The 24465-nt window shown below is 47.7% G+C and overlaps 1 protein-coding gene across 1 annotated transcript in view; it reads left to right on the top strand.

The window, feature by feature from the left end:
- Positions 1-6538, top strand: part of Galnt17 (polypeptide N-acetylgalactosaminyltransferase 17) — a 488817-nt gene extending 482279 nt beyond the window's left edge. Inside the window, exons 10-11 of the mRNA XM_004840005.4 lie at positions 3813-3980; positions 5051-6538. Coding sequence (XP_004840062.1) covers positions 3813-3980; positions 5051-5179 — 297 coding nt within the window. The 3' untranslated portion in view covers positions 5180-6538. The remainder of the gene's footprint in view (positions 1-3812; positions 3981-5050) is intronic.
- Positions 6539-24465: the final 17927 nt, after the last annotated feature.

Genomic DNA, 24465 nt, shown 5'->3' with positions numbered 1-24465 from the left:
CTTGGATGTGGCAGTGGTTTCTTAGATATGACATCAAAAGTACAAGTGGTCAAAGCAAAAACAGATAAATTGGACTTCATGAAAATTAAAAACTTTTATGCTTCAAAGACACTATCCAAAAAGAGAGAAAAACACCCCACGCGATGGATGAAAATATTTGCAAATTTTATACCTGCAAAAGGGCTACTAACCAGAATATATAGGGAATTTCTTACAACTCAGCCCCCTCAAGACAACGCATTTTATTTAAATGGGCAAAAGGTTGCCAGATGTAATGGTGCACACTGTAGTTCCAGCAACTAGAGAAGTTGAGGCAGGAGGATTTTAAGTTCAAGGCCAGCCTGATCAACTTTGTGAGACTCAATATCAAAAATAAAGAAATAAAATGACCAAAAGGTCGAATAGACATTTTTCCAAAGAAGATATGGCCAAAAAGCCCATGAAATGATGCTCAATGTTATTAATCATTAGAAAAATGCAAATCAAAAGCATATTGGCTATTTAATACTAAGATAGCTAAAAACATTTTTTAAAGCAGACAATGACAAGATTTGGCCAGGGTGTGCAGAAATTGGTGCTGCCTTTCATTGATGGTGGAAGTATAAAATGGTGCAGCTACTTTGAAAATTAGTTTGACAGTTCTTCAAAGAGTTAAATGGAGAATTACTGTAGGATGCAGCAACAAAGAGAATTGGAAACATACATTCACACACAGGAAAAACAAAAAATGTGCATGAACAAAACATTGTACATGAATGTGCATAATAGTGTGGTTCACAATAGCCAGTAGAAGCAACCAAACCCCTTTCAACTGGTAAATGGGTGATTAAGATGGTCAAGACAGAAAACTGAGATCCACCCATGCCTTGAAGAGACACTAAAGCACCTGGAAATGTGTGGCTCCAAGGCAAGAGGGGCCAGAAGGATTAGCAGAGACACCATGGGAGGAGAGAATCACACTGAAGCAACCTTGGAAAGGGGAAGCCAGAGCACCCCAAAGGTAGGCCGGTCGGTTGATCTCCCAGCAGGGAAAGATCTGGAGTAAGTCTCAGAGGCAGGAAAGCCTGCTGAGGTCAGATGGCAGTTGTACCTAAGAAAGGAGAAGAGGGATTGAGCAGCCGTGGTAGGCAGGTTGCACTGTGGAAGCACCCAGTCCAGGACTGGGGCAAAAACAGGGGGATTTGGTTGACAGCAGGTCAACCTTCTGCATTTGGAGCAAAAACAAATGTGAGATCTGTTGTTGCATAACTTTACCCCCATCATCCTCCAACCACAGTGACGTCTGCCTGACTTCCTCATAAAAGAAGCCAGGTGTTGGAACCTCAGCCACCCCCACAGAGGCCACGCATATTGACCCAGTATGTTTGGTGACTTCCTCAAAAAGGAAATCCCACCAAAGCCCTCTTCCCCTGCCCCAGCCCACTCCAACACCTGCATGACTCAGGGCTGCCCTTTGCCCTCTGCAGGTCCTAGCCATGTGGACCTCATTGTTTCCATGTCCGAAAAACCTCCGAAAGAAGAACCTCTAACTCCTGGTGGCATTTAGCTTCAGACTTTAACCATCTGGGTCAGATATATGCTCAGTTAATTAATGTTCTTAGCACTGCTCATTTGCCTGCTGGATAATAGATTGATTCTTAATTTCAATAAGCAGCTGTGTATATCTTTCCCCTGAACATAAAGGCAGCTTGCTGTCATTCATCACTTTGCATTTGGTGAATTTAATATATTCAGGGAAACATTGTTTAGGGAGGAGGAGGAAGGGCTTCTGATGTTCTTACCATTTTGCCTCTAACAATTACTCTGATTTGGAACTAATTTGGGTGTAGAGCGCATGTTAATGGCATCACTTTCAAGGGCACTTAATAAACTCCCCGTCACTTGCTTAAGGGGAGCAGGCAGGGTCTCCTTTTGGGATCAGAGCCAAGGATTTTTGAGTAGCTTTCACCAAAAGATGAGAACCCCTGCAGAGAGTCTTAGCAACCGGAGAAGAGTCACTTATGTTCCTGCGCAGAGAGCTTCCTGTTTCGTTCCTGAGCACAAGGGCCTGGGCTCTGGAGGAAAAGGCGGGGATCCCCCAGCAATCTGGGGGAAGGCCCTGTGCTGCTCAGTTGCTGGGCTAGGACAGCCTGCTGTTGAGTCTCTAGAGACCTACAGAGAGAGACGGAGACACAGCCAAGTGTGCAGATGTCTTCATGCCTCAGTTTCCTCAATTATAAAATGGAGACCATGATAGAACCTATCTCACAGTGCTGTCATGAAAATTACATTACTTATTCCTATATTAGAATCAGTGCAAAGCATGTCTTCGCTATATGCTGGTAGCATCAGGTGTGTATTAGATTGACAAACCACCTTGTTCATAGGATTTATGGGAACAAATACGATGACTTGTGCTGGCCTCTCATGTTGTCCTCAGCAGCTGGACTAGGATCTTTCGGTAGGAACACAGCCCCATCCCACTTCCAGAAGCCTGTCCTCAGGCTGAGCTCTCAGAGAACTCCTCAAAACATGTTTGCAGAGTTTAACTGAATACATCTGGCTTCTGTTTTTAAATGATGGTATGCACCACATTAATAACATGGTCCTCTACACACGTTTTGATTACTTGGTGGTCTATAGTGTGAAAGATGGGTGAATGTTTCTTTTATTTTTAGATAGAATGGTGATTTTCAACTTCCCAGAGAGGGAAAACAAGGGAGGAGGCTTCTAGCCTAGTATGGGCCCTGCCATGGGAAAGGTTGCCAGGAAACATCACATCTGTATCAGTCAGCTAATGCTGCATAACAAATATATGGTTTATTATTGCTCATGAGTCTACAGGGTAGCTGGATAGTTTTGTGAACTGGACTAGGCTGGCTTAATTTTGCCTGGATGTATTCCTGCATCTCCTAGAGGCAGAAAGCAGGTTGGCTGAGGGCTTTGTGATCCATGTTGGCTTCATCTAGTTGACCAGATTTTGGTTGGGTCACCTGTCTCTCCAGAGGCCTGCCTGAGCTATTGTCATGGCAGCAACAGGGTTCCAAGAGTGAATGGAAGCCTGGGAGGCCAAACTTCTAGTCTAGGACCAAGCACATCTGTGTATCTGCCACATTCTACTGGCCAAAGCAAGTCACGAGACCAACCAATATTCAAGGAATAGGAAAATAGATTGTGCTGCATGGTAGAAATTGCTCCAAAGCCATTACCAAGAATGAGTAGAAGGAAGAAGGGCAATGTGGGTATTTTTGCAATCTACAAAACCCTGCCTGCATTTAGTGCAGTAGGTGTGAACAGAGCACACACTGGGAATGTTTTGCACCTATTATTTTTGCTTTTTTCACCATTTTAAATAATGTTGCAATGAATACCTCATGCATAAACCTTTGTTCACAATTCTGATTATTCCCCTTGGATAGATTTCTGAAAAGGGTTTATTGAGTCAAAAGTGATAAACATTTTAAAAACAATGTATGTATTTATAAGTCCCACTTTTGAAAGGTTAGAATAATTTACCCTTCCTCTAGCCTTACTGTGTGAGGCTCCCCATCTTAGGCTAACACCTTGCCAAAATGAGAGTAATCTCTTTTCTAGAATGTGGCATCTCACAGTTGTTTTCATTTTTATTTCTTTTAGCACTTCTGAGGTTGAATGCTGCTTCAGGGAATTGCGTCTTTGGGCAATGTGAATTGGGTGTGTTTAGGACAGAAATGGGACAGGCAGCAGAACTAACATAAGGCAGAGACTAGGCAGCGGATCTTAGCCACTGTTCCCCTCCTGGCCTCACCTCTACCCCCACCTCCCTCTACCCCTTCACCCTGGTGTCTCTGTAGCTCGCCCGATATACCAAGGAAGGCTTCCTGCACTTGGGCGCCCTGGGGACCACCACACTCCTGCCTGACACCCGCTGCCTGGTGGACAACTCTAAGAGTCGGCTCCCCCAGCTCCTCGACTGTGACAAGGTCAAGAGCAGCCTGTACAAGCGCTGGAACTTCATCCAGGTAGGTGAGCTATGCATAGGGCAACAGAGGAAAACCTGGGTTCCCCAGGGGTCCCCAACAAAGTGGAGCCGGGAACCCAGGTCTCTCTCAGTCCAAGTCAGGCTTGGGGACCTATAGCACCCTCAGGCAGGAGTGTGAGGGATTTCTGTGGGAGGCAGCCTTCCTGATTCCTACACTAGGGCCAGGCCAGTTGAGTTCTGATAAATCCAGAGGGCAGAGACCATCACGATTTCCCTGAAATCTCTACCCTCAGCCAGCATGGTTGAGAACTTCAGATCACAAACATCACGGAAATTCCCCATCCTGACTCCATCCTCACCAATGCACCTAACCTGGTGCAGCTGCTCAAACTTGGTACAGCCTATCTACCCAATGTCATCAGAAAATACAGTGAATGTTTAAATTTTTTTTAAATATGGTACAGTAAAAGACACATCCCCATGAATCACCCTCGAAATACTCTCCCTCACTTCAATCACACTCATCCCTTTGTTCTTGTCACTTTTTGAAGTGGTTCTGCGAGTCCTGTTTTGTGAGTGTCCTTAGTTGCACTGTCCTGGCTCCTTCAATGTCCTGAGTCCATTCAAAATGTTTGCTTTTCATGGTCATTTTGACTCTGTGGAAGAGTCAGAAGTTGCACAGTGGCAGATCTGGTGAAAAAGGTAGATATGATGGATGAGGACACCCGTCATGTTTTTACAAGCCTGCCTTTCTGCTGGATGGCATTCGGCAGCAGCATTCACTGTATTTTGATCTCACTGAGTTAAAGACACTCAGGAAAGAGAACTCCAGAACTGCTTCAGAAAGTGGCAAGAACAGTGTGTACAAAGCAAAGGGCATATTTTGAGGGAGATTAGTGGGCATATGTCTTTTATTGTAATCATTTTTTTAAACTTAAACATCAAGTGTATTTTCATCGCCCCTTGTGTGTTCTGACTTTAGGGTCTCCAAAGGAGGCCCTCATGATCCCTTGCACTGTGTGAGAAATGGTGGAATTTGCTCCCCGTGAGAAGCCACATGCTGGGAACTGTGGTGGCTGAATCTCTCTGTCTCCTCCTTACTCCTCCCAGAACGGAGCCATCATGAATAAGGGCACAGGGCGCTGCCTGGAGGTGGAGAACCGGGGCCTGGCTGGCATTGACCTCATCCTCCGAGGCTGCACAGGACAGAGGTGGACAATTAAGAACTCCATCAAGTAGCTGGCAGAAGCTGAGGCTCCCAGAGCCCAACCCAGGACTGGGCCCAACTGTCCTCAAGAGCAGCCACACAGTGGAGAGACCGAAGGGGCCCAACCGGTGATCTCGGGCCTCTAGGGCCCCTTCAAGGCAGCAGGGGGCCCTGGATGAAGACTTTAAGTCCTTCTCAGGCATTCAGCTGCCCGAGGCTCCTGCACCCTGGAAAAGGTTCCCAGCCCTTCTCTGGGAAGCCAGGAGCTGTATCTTCTGCACCCCAGATGTGGGCTGGACAGGATAAGACTCCGCATCTCTTCTGTGTCATCTTCCACCCCAATATCAGGACCTGGGCCTGGCAGGGTCCCCTCCTCTCTTTCATCCTTTGCAGCCATAGCAGCTTCTGAATTCCACTGTGGCCCTCAGCGGGACGGGGGCTTCAGCTACATCATAGCTCCCCTTTACCCAGAGGAGACAGTGAGGCCCTAAGACTGTTTCCTCTGAGTTGCTTCTGTTCAGATGCCCATTTACAACCACAGCCCTCAAACTTTCCCACAGGGGTGGCTTTGGGGGCTGCAGCTCTGGAAGTTTCTGAGGTGCCCCAAAGGAGCTGATGCTACCTACCCTGGTCGTGTGGGCATGAACTGCCCTCCTACCTGGGTCCATAGGGAGCCAGAAATGGGCCGGGCGCACATGCATGGTGGCCTTAGCTGCAAGGGGCCAGGAGGCCAGAAGCAGATCGGGGCAGCTCTGCCACTGGGACCCAGAGTCCTGACTTGTGGCACCGCAGGGCCCTCTGTGGGGAAGGGCTGAGGAAGCCGCCCCAGCCACGGGCCTCAGGAACCTGAGATGCTTTGTGCTCAGCGCATTTCACCCCAAGCTCTGCAGGTGACAGGGAAAGGCAGTTGTCTCCTCTTAGCAGTAACCCTTGCTTTCTGATTGCCCTCTGGTTAGGGTGCACTTATAAGTCAGAGTTAATATATGGACGTGTGTGCATGCATGCGAGCGTGTGTGCCTGTGCCCTGTGTGTGGCAGGGTGTGTGTGTGTCTGAGTGTGTGCTGTGAGCGGAAATGTCGCTGTGTGGCCTTGAGCTTGCTGCTTAATTGCTCATGTGATGGGGCCACAGCTGCTGAGAAGCAAGCGGGGTTGGCCCCATGTCAGTGGCTCTCTGGCAGGGGCCTGGCTCGGCCTTGCCTATGCGGTGCCCTTTTGCCACATCCCACCTCTCTCCCCACTGCTGTCTCTGGCCAACCCTGCCCAGAACCAAACCCTATAGTTGCCCCGTTGCCCAGTGTGGTGTTCACAGTGTCTCACTGGTGGCATCTTCTCGGTGACCACCCTTCTCCCTGCCTCCCACCCTGTGAAATAAATACTTCAGCATTTCCCAATGCAGCCTCCTTTGCATTTATTTTTCAAGTACTGAGGATTAAGCCCAGGACCTTTGTACTGAGCAAGTTTTTTTTTTAATTTGGTGAGACAGAGTCACCCTAAGTCACCAAGTTGCACAGGCTGAGCTGAAACTTGCAGTCTTCCTGCCTCAGCCTCCCAGAGTTCTGGAATTATGAGCATGCATCATCATGCCTGGATGTTCATTTGCATCTGATCCCTCTAGATCAGATCCCAAAGTCGGGAGGAGGAGAGTCCCTGAGATGTGACAGAGGGCTTCTTTAGTGTGGGGTATTTGGTCTTATTAAAGGCAAAAAAATCTCTTGCAGGATGGGCTGAGAGAAAACCAGCCTGCCCTTGCCCATAGCTCCCGCAAAGCTGGACAGAATGTGACACATGTCATCTCCTTGTTGATTGGTTTGGAGGCTGAAGTCGGTGCAGGAAGCTGTAAGACTGAAGAGCAGAGATGTGGTGACCTGGGCCTGGCCGGCATGAACCCCACCTGCTGCATACCATGAATTCCTGCAGTGGAGACCATGGAGCTCGGGGTGGACGCATTTGCGGCTTGGTTGTTCACGGAACAGCAAAACCCTACAGGGCACCTTCAGTCATGGACCTGGACCTGGAGGGAATGGTGAGGTGTCTGCTGCACTGTGACAGGCCCACCTTCTTCCTGAAGCAGCCCAGAATTCCCTGCTCCTTTGCTGTCAGACAGCATAGCTATGTACACATCGGTTGCCATTTTTCTTTGGGGATCTTTGAGAATGGGGGTTTATAAGCACGAGGGTGGGAAGAGTTCAGTAACAAAAGTTTGTCACCTTACATGATAGCATTTTGAGGTCACTGTGTCATGCTTCAGGTTAAGGGAGAGCTGGAGAGGTGCAGCCCGTGCCCTCCAGGGCTGGAGGAGAGAGACTGGGCTGATCAGAAAGTGCTGGCCAGCACCGCAGCCTCACCTGTGCCCCAGGCTGCACCCCTAAGGCATGGACATGGGCACCTGTCAGGGAACTAAAAGGTGAAGAGTGTCCCTCTGGTTTAGGTCCCACAGGAGGCTCGGACATGTGCAAGATCTCAGCGCTGGGCTGGACTGTCCACACCCAGCTGTCCCCACACAGGGATGCGTGAGGTCAGCACCCTCTTTTCCCCCAGGGTCTCTCTGGGCTGATGGCACTGGGAGTGGCTGGGCCAAGACAGAGAGGAGAAACTGATAAAGCCAGAAAGGGGGAGAGAAGAGAAAAGCAAGGCTGCCATGGAGCCTCTGGTCCCCAGCCCTTCGGGAGAACCAGAAGGTTGCAGAAACCCCCATATCTCTTACGATCACTGTGGGGCATGGAACTTGAAGGAAAGTTCCTGCTTCTTCACCAGATGTTGACAGTTGGCATCATCTATGGTTTGAATTGTGACGTATATGTTTCCCACCCCCCCACACACACACACACACTGTCACCCTCACCTTGGGACTGGGCCCTGACAGTCTTTGCTGTCCTTCCCATCACACGAGCCCTCATGCCCATGCCTGTCTCTAGCCATTTCTGCTGTCTTCTCTGTTTTTCCCCTTAATTTATATGGCAGGAAATATCACAGATGGCACTTCTGACAAATCTCCAAGCCATCAAAGCCCATGGCTTTGAGTCTGTATGTTATTTCTCAAAGTGTTTTCTTCATGGCTTTACTTATCTGGGTGGCTAGAAGAGAGGAAATCGAAAAAACTGGGACAAGAGAACAGGGGCCTGGAGCCACCATCTGAGGCTACTAAGCCATTCTACATGGGTTGCTGAAGCCACTTTTTTTTCATTTGATATGAATTTTTGTGTTTCGTTTTTCCTATCATTCTTGAAAAGTAGCCCAGTTTCACAAAGCAAGGTCCAGGCAGAGCAGTCTATTGAATGTGCTGTTTCTGATTTATGTGCCATTTGTCTTGGTTCCCCTTTGCTTGGAATGATGTTCTGGGTGACAGCTGGATGGGGAGGAGCTTGGAGCCTGTGAAGGGAACCAGGTGGCCCACGAAGTCAGGGACAAGCCAGATGGCTGGACTGAGGTGCCCCATCCCTGCACTCTGCCAGTGTATCAGCCTCCTGTTTGATCCGAGCTCCAGATGAGCAGTTGGACTGGAAGATTGTCAGCTCCTGTTATGGTTTCAATTTAGATGTCCCCCAAAGCCTCATGTGTTCAGAGGTGGGGCTTCTGGATCTTGGGGGCGGGTGCTACAGCTGACTTGCTGTTAGGAGGTGGAGTCTGGTTGGAAGAGATGAATCACTGGGGTGTGGCCTGGTAGGGTGCATCTTCTTTCCCAGTTCCTCCCTTCTCTGCTCCCTGGCCACCATGACATGAGCAGTTCTCCTCCACCAGGCCCCTCCACCACGCCCTTTTCACCTTGGAACTGGCCAACCATGGACTGAAACCTCTGAAACTGTAAACCAAAATAAACCTCTCTTCCTTCAAATGGTGGGTGTCAGGTATTGTGTCTCAGCAGTGATACAGTGACTGATAGAGCTCCTAATCAGCTGCTCTTCCTCCCCCTGAATTTCTGACTCTCTCTGTTTTCTTATTCATCAGGCATTTTCTAGACCTGAATTTGAAGATTGGCGGTGGACCCCCAAACTCCAGAGGTGCATTTCTGTTCAGTTTGACCAATATATTTTTATGCCTCTCCTGTGGTTTTGCTTTTCATGCCTTCTTGGAAAAGGGCAGAAGGGAGGGAGGAAAAGAGGACAGAGACGACACTAAAACACACTGAGCAAGTACACACTACCATTGTCAACAGATAAATATCATGGTCTTTGCCCTTTAAAACTCATATCTGAGGGGTGAAAACAGATGCAACATCTTAGAGGTCCCCACCTGTGAGGTCCGGGCAGTCACAAAATGGGTTGGGATGAGTGGAGGTCTCAGCATGCAAGATCAGCAGGTTCTAGGGTTCTTTCCCCAAACAGGCTTCAGCTAATTGTGGATTTTGTATGCAAGGCTCCCGGCTTGATTCCATCTCCTGCCTGTGGACAGGAGCTCCCAGCACTAATCTCCCAGTACAAAGAGCTGAGATGAACACAAAGGAAACCATAGAGGCTGCCAGGAGGGCAGCATGAATTATCGCCATCCTTAGCAATGGTCAGGGGACTCCCCTTACTCCAGGATCACAGCCCCATCTAACCCACTCTTAAAGGTCACTCCCCTCTTGTCCCCTATTAGCCTGATCGTTTCTAGAGACAAGTGGATCTAAGACAAAATCTTTCTGACAGTGACCTGAGCAGTGAACAGAGTTCACCCTGCCTTTTACCACCTGGAGAAATGGTTAGAAGAAAGGTTTCACCAAATCATTATATTGCCCAGGCTAAGCTCAAAGTTGAGATTCTCCTGCCTCAGCCTCCCAGACTGCTAGGGCTTATAGGTGTGCATCCCACATCTGACTTCTAGTGTTTCTTATGTAAAGTTATAGATGGGACCCTTCTAAAAAAACACTTCTTTTATACCCCCAGGACTGACCTAATACATTTTTATTGTAATGTTTTCCCAGTATGTGTAAACATGAAATGGCTTTTCCTCATAGGTCTATTACAACTATAAAATAAAAATAATTTTACAGGTAAATATAAATCTACGACAGTTAACAGCATTTATTCAGCTAGTAGGCATCACGGCTTGCTGAAAGGAAATTGCTGGTATGGTACCCGTGACGCTACCTTAGGTCTTTCTGTGCTTTGTGATGACACAATTCTCCCCTCAATTTCCCTGAAATGAAGTATTTTGAAATGTTCACACACCATTCCTTCACTCAATACATAATTGAGTGCCTCCTATCAGTCTAAGGTGTGGCTAAGAATAAAACCCAGTCCCATGCTTAGAGACCAGGACATATTCTGACAGGTATCTTGTCCTTCTGAAAAGGTGACAGAGCACATACACAAACTAAGACAGCCACAGCATCCCCAGGAGTAGTAGTCTTACAGCACATCGCTGAGAGGGAGTGGTTATGTGGCTCCTGGCCACAGTGAGGGACAGAGGTGGACACACTGCTCTCTGTGGTGATCTGGGAGCTCCTTGGGGGTGAGCATGTCTGTGTTCAATCTGCACGCTCCTCTCTCCTGTGAAGATCACTGTAGGACCATTTCAAGCCTCTGCGGGTGGGACACAGGCAAGTGGCCTGCGATAGCGCTCGATATTCACCTGGTCATGCAGAGCCCTCAGAAGACATTTACATTAACTGAATGATAATTATCGGAATAAAGACACGCAACGGAGAAATTCCCTAGGCATCTCATACATGCAGCAGCCTGGGGACCCGCAGATTCTGGCAGAGCCCCAGATGAAGGAGCACAGTTTGAATCGCTTTGCACACAAGTCCTTTTATCTCCTTTTGAAGTTTGATAAGGAAACAGTACCAGCAGACTAGCAACAGCTCTTATCGTTGGCACAAAAATATGATCCCCAGCGGGTGGGTGTTTCCAGCCTTTGCTTTTGTTCCTGTTTGCTCACCTTGCATCATTCCCAACTTGTTGCCTTATGTGGAAAAGAAGAAAACCTCCTAACTGAGAATCACAGCGTTTTTCTTTTAGTTTTCCATGCAGAGTTAGAGCGTATGGGGAGGGCATTGGCAGAGGGAGGGATTTCTGGTGAACTCTACCAGTATCAGCTGTGCTAATCCAGTCCTTCAGTTCCTAACATCATATCTCTGTCTTGGCCCTGGGAGTCTGGCTTCTGATCCACAGTGCATCTTCGAAAAGCAGAAAAAGCCAGGCTCCTGGTGGGACTGTTGCAGTAAGCAAAGGACCATCCATGTCCACCTGGGATACTGGGGTTTCTACCAAAGCTTTCTGTACAGCCGCTGGTTAGTTTTTGGCCAGGGCGTTTATAATCCAGCCATGCAGGAGAAAAAAGAGAATGTGCAGGCTGCTCAGTTTTTAAATTATTCCCTAGGCATTTTGCACTTAAAAACACACAAAGAAACATTAACTTCCCGTCCTAGTGCCCGGCCCCAAACCAAGTTTCTCAGAATTTCTCTGCATGGGCAGCCACTGCCTCTCTGCTTTAGAATATGAGTGAAAATTCAGCTGAACATTCACTCTCAGGGACGAGGCTTAGAAAATGAAAGTTGAGGGCTGAGGATTTAGCTCAGTGGTTCTGCTGCCTGCCTCAAAAGTGCAATGTCCTGAGTTCGATGCCCGGTACCAAAAAAAACCAAGAAAATGAAAGTTGAAACAAAAAGTTATTTAACTGTACAGCTTCTTGGTACCTCAGTGGCCCCTTGACATGGGTCCCCTCGCCCCACTGGGTATATCCGTTCTTGGATATTCTTGAAGATGCTCCCATCTGAGGCCCACTGGGAGATCTGGTTCAGAGCTACACTGAAACTGCACTAAAGTCACCACTGTTTTATTTTGTTTATTTATTTATTGGTACTAGAGATTGAACCCAGGACCTTTGTCCTGAGCTACATCCCTGGTGCTTTTTTAAAATTTTTGAGACAAAGTCTCACGAAGTTGCCCTGGTTGGGCTCAGACTTGCAATCCTCCTGCTCAGCCTCCCAAAGTGCTGGGATTACAGGCATGGACCACCATGTCTGGCAGTCACCACTGTTTTCCTCTACAAGCCCAACCCTAGCTTACTAGAAATTTCCCCAAGTTAATGAGGTTCTAAATATTTCCCAGAAATGTTTCCAGAATTCTTTTAGAGGAAGGAATTATACCAATAACCATTGGAGAGAACTACCTCTCTCTCTCTCTCCCTCTCTCTCTCTCTCTCTCTCTCTCTACCTCTTTTTCTCCAGTACTGAGAATTGAATCTAGAGCCTTTGCATCGAACTACATTCCTGGCCCTTGTCATTATTTAATTTTTGAGACAGGATCTCCCTACGTCACTAAGTTGCTCAGGCTGGGCTTCAGCTTGCAATCCTACTGCCTCAGCCTCCCAGAATGCTGGGGTCACAAAGCCTCCACCACCACATCTGACTGGCAACCTTCATTTCTTTCTGGAGAGTTCCCGAGAGGTTCCAATCTGAGCCAGCCTGTGGCTCAGTGCTGAGCTCCAAGCCACTGCACAGAGGAAATGGGCTCTGCAGGGAGCTGAGAAAAGAGAAAGCCAGAAACTCTTCCCATCCAAGCCTCCCTCTGCTCCCAGGCTCCACCTGCCTGTGTGACAATGTCCCAGTGGTGTCATCTGAAGCAGTGTCTTACTCTTGACTGCTGGGGGGTAAACCTGAATGAAGGAAGACAGCTTGTTGGATGAATGAAGGCTGCCGCCTCCAAGGAGGAAGTAGAGCTGGTGAAAAGTTTTTTGATATTTGTTTCTGTTTTAAGTTACTTACTTTTGAAAAGAATTATCTAGCCAGGAATGGCAGCCCACACCTGTAATCCCAGCACTCTGGGATGCTGAGGTAGGAGGATTGCAAGTTTGAGTCCAGCCTGGGCAATTTAGCAACTTAGGGAGACTCTGTGTCAAAAAAAGGGACTTGGGGTGTAGCTCAAGGCAAAGGCCTTGAGTTCAATCCCTAGTACAGCAAAATAAGTAGATATTTTAAAAATAAAAGAATTATCCAGAAGCATGAAAAAGTTGAGCACCGGAAGTTGAGCATCGGGAAGGTTGGTATTTCTCAAAATACAGGGAGGGATTTGTATTTGTTTAGAGGTCTTTGTTTTGTTTCTGTGCTTTCCCAGACTTAGAGTGTTGCGCTGCTGTGTCCATCAGGCTGCTGTTAACTGCTGGTGCTTGGTGTGATTTAGGGGCTGCAGAGAACCAAGCATGGCCCCTGGCGAGCAGAGTAAAAGTGCCACAGTCACTATTGATGTGACCACCACTTTGCTGTGCAGCAGGCTCTGTGTGTCGAGTTTGCAGACCTCTTTGCTCATTCCCCCAGCAGGCTGATGGGCAGAGGCCCTGATCTTCCCTTGCTGTGGATGAGGACAGTGAAACAACCTGCCCTACTGTCACTCAGCGTGTAAGTGGCTGAGGGGTTTCTGCTCCACTCAGCACTTCCTGATAGAAACCTCTAAGCCACCTGCTCCTTGGGCGGCTCCCACTGCTGCCTCTTCTCCACCAGGGCTTGGAAGCCTTTGATTAGAGAGGAGGAGTGGATTGGATCCTGTCACTGTGACCAAATACCTGACACCTGCAGCTTAAAGGAGGAGAGGTTTATTCTGGCTCCGGGTTTCTGTCTGGGGTTGGTGCCAAGACAGGAGCAGCATGGCAGAAGGGCCTGGGCAGAGGCCAGCTGCTCATCCGTGGCAGCCAGGAGGTAGAGAGAGAGGAGGAGCAGACAAGAATGGGCACTTCCAGCCCATGCCCCAGTGACCCGCTCCGACCAGGCCGCACCTCCTAACAGCATACTCAGCTCCATATTCATCCTTGGATGAATCCACTGAGGAGTACAGCACCCCATGATCCAATTGCCTTCCACACACAGGGGACTCTGGGGGACCCTTTAGATCTAAACCATAGCAAGTAAGAAGGCCAAGCCACTGTAGGAATAGATCTAGGCTCCCCGCTGTGGACTGTGAGAAGAAAAAGAAGCACTTGTTGATTTTTTTTCTATCAAGTCCCCAGGTTTTAGGAGGACTTTCATCCCAAGTAAATGACAAATGATTTGTCACAGCCAAGTGCTCCCTTGAAGTCCAGTTTCCTGTCTCCAACTTCTGCCTCTCCTTTTCTGCTTGAGGCACCAACAAGTGTGTATAGTTGGCCTTCCTATATGTGGGCTCCATACGCGTGGCTTTAACCAGCCACAGCTTAAAACTATACATATTTTAATGATGTCTATACTGAACATGTACAGATTTGTTTTCTTACCATTGTTCCCTACACAACTTGACAACTATTTGCATAGCATTTATATTTTATTAGGTATTACAAGTAACTCAGAGGTGATTTAAAGTATACAGGAATGTGTGCTTTGATTATATGCAAATACTATGTCATTTTATATTCAAGACTTGGACATCCAAGGATTTGGAATCCACAGAGGGCCTGGAAACCCATCCACTGAGATTACTGAGGGGCAACTTACAGAACTTGCAGGAAGAAGTGCCTAGTGCTACCTGAAAGAGTCCAAAGAGACCCCAGCAATCTTGGATAGCCTGGTTTATGCATGCTAAAAAGAAAATTTGGGGCAAATTACAAAATAATTAATAGCTTTATTAGAGAAAAATTGATAGCACAAGTAAGTAATAATGGGAAGCAAATAACAGCAATAATCTCACCATCCAGAGAGACCCTGCTGTTCACTGTCATTATGAGCATCCTTCCTTGCTTTTTCCTTGTATATAAACATATGACTTCACCTAGATAATGCAAAATTGGGTTGTGACACAGTTAAGTCTAATGGGATATATTTAAATCCCTGCACTTTAGTTCAAAAAATCAGCTGCACTAATGCATACTGAGGAGATGCAGCTTAGCAAGCTGTGTCTAGCATTCAGTGAGGTGAGCTTTATTTAAGTTACTGCAGTGTGAGTCCTCAGTCTCCAACAGAAACCAATGGGAGAGTAGATGGAGAACCCACGATGAACTGGAAATCTTGCCATCCTGGAGTCCGCTCAAAGAAAGGAGAGAAGCCAGGGAGGTGGTGAGCTTAGCAATTGCATTTTGGTGATGAAGACACTGAGAAGCAAGTGTGCTGAGCTTGGAGCAGATGGACCCTGAAGACACAGGGACCCCTCTTCAAGGAATGCCTTGGAGAACCAGCAGCCATGAGAAAAGCAAACAAGATGCACTTTGTATATGTGCTAATTCCCCAAATCAAAAGTGATTATTATGTATTGCCAACATATGCTGAAAAGCATCTGTACCCATTGGGGGGTGGAAGTACAGAGACTTCAGAGGGCTGCACGACTACCTCATCTGAAGGCTTGAATGTGTCCCCCAAAAGTTCATGTGTGGGAAACTTAATCCTCAAATATATATTAATGGTATTTGGGGATGGGGCCTTAGGGTGGTTTGGACTGGATAAAGTCACCCTCATGATGACATTTAATGGTTTTGCAAGAAGGGAAAAGGAGAACAAAGCTATCACACTTACTCTGTTGCAGAAATCTCGGAAAGAAATACACAGAGTCACAGAATTCGGATAAAATAATAAAATTTCTTCTCACAAGCAGACGGGAAAGCCAGAAACCAGTCTGGTCAATATCTGCCCCCCTTTGTTCAGCATTTCCCTTTTTATATCCTTTTTAGCCATTATCTCTTCCCTAGTGGTCTTCCATCTGTAAATACAATTCCAGTTCCTATTTACAAGTCACAGACAGAAGATAGGCCATATACATTATAAATTCACCCTGGCATGGTAACTTCGTTAGGTTAATGAAGTCACCGGTTAGAATCAGATAATCCTCACCTTAAACAAGGAGTTACAGGAAAAGCAAATCTTAAAAGAACACATTATTTATTTTGCTTCTACAGCTACCTTAATATTCAAGCTATTAAGTTATCTAAAACTTTTCCGTATCAATTCTGTCTTGCTGTGTCGTGCCTTCTACCATGATCTGGTGTGGCAAACATATACACATTTCATCTTAATCCTTTTTACTTCACTTTCTCAGGGATTTTTTTATAGGTGCAGAAATGGGAGCAAAACAAAGATGATTTGAATTCATCCTTATGACCCCTTACGACAGGTAAGATGGAGCCAAACAGATAGAGGCTGGGCGAGGCTTTGGTGCAGTGGAAGAACTTTCACTCTCATGGAGCCATCTGCCCAGAGCTGGGGGAGAGGTCCCGGAGGGAACAAGGATCTCGGTCCCTGAAGCAGTCCAAGCAGAGGTAGGTGGCCTTCTGAGAGCTCCCTGTGCCAGCCTCCAAGTGTGAGTAACTGCGTGAGCTCTGTGTGCGGGTGACAAGAGTGGTGTCAAAGAGTTCCTTTTTACAGAGGTGCAAGAGGTGGACTATACTTGACTGTTCATAGTTTATTTAATGTATGTCTCCAAAAGAGGAAAGTGATACACACCAGTTTTTAAAGACATTACTTTAAGCTGGGCATGGTGGCACAGACCTGTGATCCCAGTATGCAGAGAGGCTGAGGCAGAGGAATTGAATGTTCAAGCCCAGCCTGGGCAACTTAGTGACTTAGTTAGACCCTGTCTTAAAATTAAAAAAAAAAAAAAAAATAGAAAGGGCTGGGGTTGTAGCTCAATGCAAAGGTCCTGGATTTGATCCCCAGTGCTTTTAAAAAATCACCGAATATTTAATCACAAACATGATTAAAATGTGCATTTCCAAGGCTCCTGTTTTAAGAAAATGCTACAGTCATATTTTAGTCCTAGAAGCAAGAGAGGAAACTGCTGTAGATTCTCGGTGTTTTATTTGGCTCTTGAATGGCCCCCGAAGGCCCCTGTAGGTCCCAGCCCGCAGCACTATCAGGAGTTGGGGGGGGGGGGCAGCGCTTGGAGATGGAGCTCCATGGAAGGAATTAGGTTGCTGGGTTGTCTCCTTGAAGGGGACCCTGGGACTCTGCTCCTCTAAACTCCTCTCCCCAGCTGCTGGAAGGCAAGCAGCTTCCTTCTCCACTCACTCCCTGTCATGATGAGCTGCTTCTCCATAGACAATGGGGTCAACCATCCACAGGCTGTGTTCAGAATGGGGCTTCGGAAGGTGATTGGATCCTGGGGGCACAATACTTATTTAAGGGATTCACCCACTGATGAATTCAGAGTTGAATGTGCTATTAGAAGGGGAGGACTGGTTGGATGATGTAGGTCACTGGGGCCATGACCTGGAAGGTATCTCTCTCCCCATCTCTTCCCTTCTCTCTGTGCTTACTGGCTCCCATGGGTTGAGCACCTGTCTTGTGCCACACCCATCCACCGTGTCAATTCTGCCCTGGAGCTAGCTGACCATGGAGTAAATCCTCTGAAAACCATGAGCCCAAATAAATCTCTCCTCCCTTAAATTGCAGGTGTTGAGCATTTTGTCCCAGAATATAGACTGGGTCCTCTGATTTCCTTTTCTCTTTTTAAATTCATTTTCCCAGGTATTTTTGTTACAGTAGTGGAAAGCTGACTAACATGCTTATAGTTTTAAATTTTCTCCATAAGAAGAACTAAATCTCACATGGAAGGATTCCAATTCAATTATGTAGATAATCCATATAAAGGAGGAGGAATGCAACTCCTCACTCTTTAAGTGTAGGCTGTGTGTAGTAACTTCCTTCCAAAGTTTCTAGTATGGAAGCCAGGCATGTTGGCACACACCTATAATCCCAGCACTTGGGAGGCTGAGGCAGAAGGACTGCCATGAGTTCAAGGCCATACATAGTACTACATAGTGAGACCCTGTCTCAAACAAACAAACAAACAAACAATCAAAGTGTAGTGTATGGAAAGATGGAAATCACTTTACAGTAAAGAAACCCTGAAAACACTATTTTACCCAGGTGATCAAGGTCAACATCAACAGCCATAAATCATGTTGATAGTGTGAATCCTCAATATGATATGATATCTGCAGCACTTTGCATCTGTGATTCTCTTCCAAAGAAACATCCCCAGTCTGACCACAATTAAAACATCAGACAAATTCCTGCCGAGGAACACCTTGCAGAATACCTGACCCGTGGTCCTGAGAAAGGTCAAGGTCATTCAAAACAAGAAAATTCTGAGAAAATGTTGCATCTTAACCAAGAGGAGCCTAAAGAGACATTAAAATATGTGCAGCATGGTTTTCTAGATGGGATTCTGGAACAGAAAAGGGAACATTACATTAAAAATACCTAAGAAATCGGAATAAACCATAGACTTAGCTAATAAGAATGTGTCAACAGTGGTGCATTTAATTATAACAAGAGTGTCACACTCATGCAAGATTTTAACAATAAGGAAAACTGTGTTTGGCAGGGGGTGTTACGAGAGCTCTATTATCTGCTCGAGTTTCCTACAAATCCAAAACTGTCCTAAAATTAAGTCTGCTGCTAATTAAGGGAATGGCACTCATGAGTGCCATCTTTTGCAGTGTGTTCAGGCAGCCCCAGCCGATTCTGTGTTCTGAGTCTGGGAAGCGGCCATCCATCTGGCCGGCCCATACCACTGCCACTGTCCTACACACACCCATTCTTGGGTCTAACAAAGGAGCCGATGGGCTCGGGCATCCTTCTCAGCCAAGCTATAAGTATGCGGCGGTACAGACAGTTCAGTCAATACCATTAATGGCTATTATAGAAAAGCCGATTGGGATTTGGACCTGCGGAAATCCATCTTCCTGCTCCCTTGGGGAGGAAGAGGACATGTCAGAGACTGCTCGCTGCCTATCACCAATCCTCTTAGTTAGGGAAGCTCTACTGCTATGTTCAAGAATGTGTCCGAGTAGGAAACTACATCTCCCAGAGTCTCTGGAGTGGAGCCTACCAGAAGGGTCTTAAAAGAGCCAGCAGAGCTGAGAGATAGGCTCTTTGGCCCTAGCGTCTTTCTTTCCCTTGTTCCTGGAACCTGGATGTGTCTGCATCTACCTTGCAGTGATGAGATGATTTTGAGCACCGTGCAGGAGGAATATTGAGGTATCTTGGGCTCCAGGTGAAGTTCACCCTAACCCTGCTACTTCAGGGTTATTTTACATGGAGAAAGAGAACATGAAAAATAAACCTTTTCTTTATGCCACAGTTATTTAGGGTATTTGATTTATGCCATCTAACCTAATCCTTACAGATTTAGAAATAGTTTCTGCTGATTCAGGACATACTGCAATGTAAAAATGTCTGGTGTATGGAGACCAAGGCAGGAGGATTCCAAGTTTGAGCACAGCCTGGGCAAATCAGTGAGACCCTGTCTCAAAGTGAAAAATAAAAAAGGTCTCAGGATGCAGCTCAGGCTGAAGACCCTGGGTTCTATCCTGCAGAATTTACAGCCTGAATAAAAGCAGGTACAAGAGAGAAAAGACACGGGGCTCTGGTCAGGAAGTGTTAGAATACATTGGCCAGGGATGAATGAAAAGGACAAGAATTTCTTGGTATGGAAGTCTCTGACTATTCTGTGTCAGCAGATGTGACTAAGAGAAGTTCCAGAGTGGGGCTCGGCCAGGTACATTGAGTGATTTAGGTTGATCTGTCCTTCCCATATCTGCTCCTCTAAACTCATAGCCATGGTGACCAGCAATAGCTCCTCTTCTCCTCTGAAAGTGGGTGGGACCATAGAACCCTGGTTCCCCAAGAGAATGTGAGTATCTTTCTGTTAAGAGTCTTCCTGGGCAGGGCTTTGGTGGGAGCGAGTTTGCCTCCACCCTTTCCCCTTCTGGACTGGTTACAGAAACAGTGGCAAGATTCTCAATCCCAAATTGACTGGGAAAGAGGATCTCAGTGGCATGAAAACCAGACCAGGATTATTTTGATAAGTCATTATATGTTTGGGGTATTTGTTATGGCATGTTTGCCTGTGCTGGCTGATACAAGATCTCCTACATATTGCTAGTTACCTGTGGCTGTATAACAAATTATCCTGCAGCACAGTGACTTAAAACAACTATGTTTATGTTATTATTTATCCCACCATCTCTGGAGGTCAGCTCATAAGGGAGTTTTGGTTCTCAATTAAGAGAATTGGCTGCAATTAACATGTTGGCTACAGAGGACTGAGGCAAGAGAAGGAAGGGAAATAATCGCTAACGTGTATGGGGTTTCTTTGGGGGATGATGAACATATTTCAAAAGTAGGTTGAACTGATTGTTACAACTCTGATTATACTGATAATCATTGAAGTGAATTGAACACTTTGGGTCAATTTTACGGGATGTAAATTAGATCATAATACAACTGTTAAATGAAGAAAAAAAACCATACTGGTTACAGCTATAGTTGTTTCAAAATTCAAATGGGGGAAGATCTCCTTGGTCATGAGGATGATGTAAGTGGCCCAAGGGCCCTATTTCTCTGCTGACTGCTGCCCAGAGACCAGAAGCTTCAAGTCTTTGCTAAGTGGCCCTTTTACAGGGTAGCTCATGACACTGTAGCTGCATCACAGCAAGGGAGCGAGAGGAGCCAGCAAGATGAAAATGAGTCTTGTGCAACCTAATCTCAGAAGTGAAACCTCTCACTTTTGCCTTATTCTAGGAGGTGTGATGAAAAAATACAGGAGTGCTTTAATTACAAAATGTGTTACAGTAAAAGACATATTGTGATGAATCCTCCTCAGAAATTTTCCTTTGTGCTTCAAACACACTCATCCCATTTGTTCTTGCCACTTTCTGAAGCAGTTCTGGAAGTGCTCTTTCATGAGGGTCTTTATAGTTCCACTGTCCTGGCTGCCTCAATGTTCTGGATCCATTCAAAGTATTTCCCTTTCATGGTCATTTTGACTTTGGGGAAGAGCCAGAACTCACACAGTGCCAGATCCAGTGAATAAGGATGCACCGTCACATTTTCATGAGCCTCCCTTTCTGTTGCATGGCACTCAGGAAACACATTCATTGTATTTTTTTAATCACATCTCATAAAGACACTCATGAAAGAGAACGCTCAGAACTGTTTCAGAAAGTGGCAAGAACAATGGGATAAAGTGTGTTCAAAGCAGGGAGTGGGTATTTTGAGGGTAATTCATGGCGATGCATCTTTACCTGCAATACATTTTTTAAATGTATATATTCATTGTCTTTTTCCATCCTCCCTTCTATTTGCTAGAGCCCCCAGGCCCGGCCCACAATCCAATGAAAAGGCTTATACAGGGGCATGGATATCAAGAGGCAGTGATTTCTTGGAGTTTTTCAAAAGCTTCTGCACACATATTTTATCCTCACAAAGTTAAATGCTTAAGTGCATTTAATGCAGTGTTCAATCTAACTTGCCGAGGCCGTTTTAAACGAGGAAATTGAGGCCCCACCGGTCCCCGGACTGTCTCTTGCTTCCCTGTGGTGGGTGGGGACCATTGAGTGAGATGCCAGCACCTGTCCACTTATTTTGCCCCCCACTCTCCAGGCTTTGGGCTGCTGCACCCTGTCACAGGTAGGCTGCCTGGAGGAGGAGGATGCGAAGGTCTACAGCGTATGCATAGGAGGTCTAAGGCTCTCTGTGACTCCTCTGCCCAGGTAATGAGGGGGAAAAAAACAGCTAAAGAAAGAGAAAAAAGAGAAGTGAGGTGCGCAGAGTCAGATGGGTAAAGAAAAGCAGGCCTGGGGGACCAGGCTGCTCTGCTCCCCGGCGCCCCCTGGCGGAGGCTCGCGTCCCTTTCCCTCAACGGCATCCACTTTTCTCCAGCCACCCGTTGAAAGGCCCGGTGGCCCACGCTGGGTCGAGGCCAAGGACGGTGGCGCAGTGCGGGCGAAGCACTCAGCCCACTTCTCCAAGTCCCACTTCTCGGGACCTTGGGGAGAGGTGGCTGGTGGGGACTGGATGGATGTGCAGGGCCTCAGCGCTCTCCCGCCTTTGCTGGAGCTGAGCCGGGCTCCAGGACGCCCGGAGGAAGCTGAGAGCGAGACGCGGGCGCCCCCTGCTGCCGGCTGACTTTCCTTTCCTGCGCTTCCTCTGAAATGAGTAGGAAGCCGCTGGGGTTGTGACTCGATGCATCTGGATCCTCTTGATGAAGCGGGGAGGAGGACTGGCCAGAAAGAAACAAAGGGAGGAATTATTTTCCCCGTCCAGATTCGCAGACGCCCTGAATTCTATACACAGAGCCCTGGGCGTCTGGGGGCCTGTTCGTTCGCAGGCTGTAGAGTTCTCAGCTTGCCGAGGCGCAGCATGGCCTGCGGGCTCTCAGAGCCAGAACCCCGAGAGAGCTAAGGCACGTGGGAACTCGGTGCGTGCACCACGGCCACTAATAGCCCACTAATAGCCGAGTACCAGGGGTGCAGGGCAGAGGGGTTGATGCCCGGAATACCTAAGGTGCCAGGCCCGAGCAGTACCTCACCTCCTTTGTCCCTGTCTGCCCTGCAGGCCTCCCCCAGCTCAGACAACCTGATAGTGTCCCGCTGTGGCACCAACTTTCACACGGGGCCACTCGCACCTCAGCTGTGCCCCGCCGGAAGCCGCCTTCTAGAAAGTGTCCTATGGCTGATTCTCCCTCATGCTTTTTGCACCCTGTTTTACGGGCTGTAAAGTCCATTTTGTCACATGCGGGCCAGAGATGGTTGCCCGTGTTGCCTACTTGCATGAGCTGTTTCAACACACTTCTCTGGTTTAGCCTCGGATCTGTCACTTGCCCCAGAGCTGCTTCTGCCTTCTCTCTCGATAGGAAACCAGGCTTCTCCTCCCAGAACCAAGGGACAGACATAACCTTTCCCATCTGGTCTCCCTGCGTGGGCACCAGCACTTCAGTCCATTCGGAGGCTGATCTCTAAATGCCACCTCCTGAGGCGGGCATGGTTGTGCACCTGTATTTCCAGCACGCTTGGGAAACTGAGGCAGGAGGATCACACGTTCAAGCCTACTGCTCAAGTGGGAAAATTCTGAGCCAAACCATCTATGCTGTCTCCTGGGGTTTTCCCGTGGGCTGAAACCCCAGTCACCCACAGTGGCAGCTGGCTTGGCCTCACACCTTTTCTTCTTCCTTTCCTCCCCCTCCTCCTCCTCCTCTTCCTCCTCCTCTTCCTCCTCCTCCTCCTTTCCCCAGTACTGGGGATTGAACCCAAGACCTTTGAGCTACATCTCTGGCCTTACATACAGAGAGAGAGAGAGACAGTGACAGAGAGACAGAGAGAGAAGTTTGGAGACAGGTCTTGCTAAGTCACTAAATTGCCCAGGCTATGCTCAAACTTGCAGTCCTCCTGCCTCAGCCTCCCAGAGTGCTAGGATCACAGGACTCCGCTCAGTCTCGAACCTTTTATCCGCCTCCACCTCTTCCTCCCATCGTTTTACTTTTTCCTGCATGTCCCAGATCAACTCCCTGCACTTGAGTCTCAGTCCCAGGTCTTTTGTATTGGGAGGGTGGCAGCTAACACAAAGGGCTGTGCCCTTGGGAGGGTCCTCCTGCTCTCTGGGCTCTGCCGGGGCCACCGACCCACGGTCTGGGCTGGGTCTTCCCAAAGCTTCCAGGCAGGCTTGGCAGCTGAGGCCCAGCAGGCACGCTGGGGTGCATATGCAGCCAGGAAGACAGCTGCTAATACTAGAATCTCTGCCCCTTCCAGGCCCTCAAAGGCCATCTCTGTCTAGGCTTTCCCTGCAAGAGTCACAAAGGCCCCTCCTTGAATCTAGGATTTTATAAAACATGAAAAGCACGTCTGGAATTCCAGCACTCCGGGAGGCTGAGGCAGGAGGATCACTCATTTGAGCCCAGCCTGGGCAATTTAGTGCGATACATACACATTTCCAGGCCAGGCCCGCCACAGGCCCTGCGTCTCATAGGCAGGGATGGCCTGGAAACCCCAAACCTGTGTAAAACCGCAGCTAGAATAGGGGAATGAGCTTAAGGGAAACCCTGAGACTTAGAAAATGGCATCCGAGGCCCGTCGGGGACCACCCAGAGGAGCCCAGGGTCCAGCCCTTAAAGACCCTTAAGTCTCCAAACTTGCGTCAAAGATGCTGCCTGGGAATGGCTTCCTTTCCTATGCCCGAAGATCCTAGGCGCAAGCACTGCGGTACCGCCATCTAGTGGCCAAAGTCGGTGTCACACCGGAGAGCATCCTGCCAGAAGAAGCGGAATCCCAGGCTTTGGGGTCAATGGAGGCAGCTGGCTAAGCGTCAGCCCCAATGGGTTTGGACAGGCTGCTTCCTGGCTTTTGCCTCTTGTCCTCCCTTTCCTTTGAGCACTTACGAGCACTTACTTGACAACTTGTCACTGCGGCCAGTTGCAGCGTGAGGGTGCCTTGCTGCTCCAAGACAAAAGAGGTTTTAGAGTGGGGGTCCCCAACCTTTTCGGTACCAGGGATTGGCCTGGTGGAAGACATTTTTTTCATGGGCAAGGGGGCCTGTGGGATGGTTTCTGACTACTCAAGTGCACTGGATTTATTGTGCACTTTGTTTCCATTACTATTACATTGTGCACTTTGTTTTTATTATTGTTACGTTAGAGTCTCCATGCCACGCATGCACAGTTCA

The sequence above is a fragment of the Heterocephalus glaber genome, unplaced genomic scaffold, assembly GCF_053883595.1.
Source record: "Heterocephalus glaber isolate CG9 unplaced genomic scaffold, H.glaber_assembly_v1.0 deba00001610, whole genome shotgun sequence".
In the NCBI taxonomy this organism is placed as follows: Eukaryota; Metazoa; Chordata; class Mammalia; order Rodentia; family Bathyergidae; genus Heterocephalus; species Heterocephalus glaber.
Note: the sequence above shows the minus strand (reverse complement) of the source record. Positions and strands in the feature narration are given on the sequence as shown.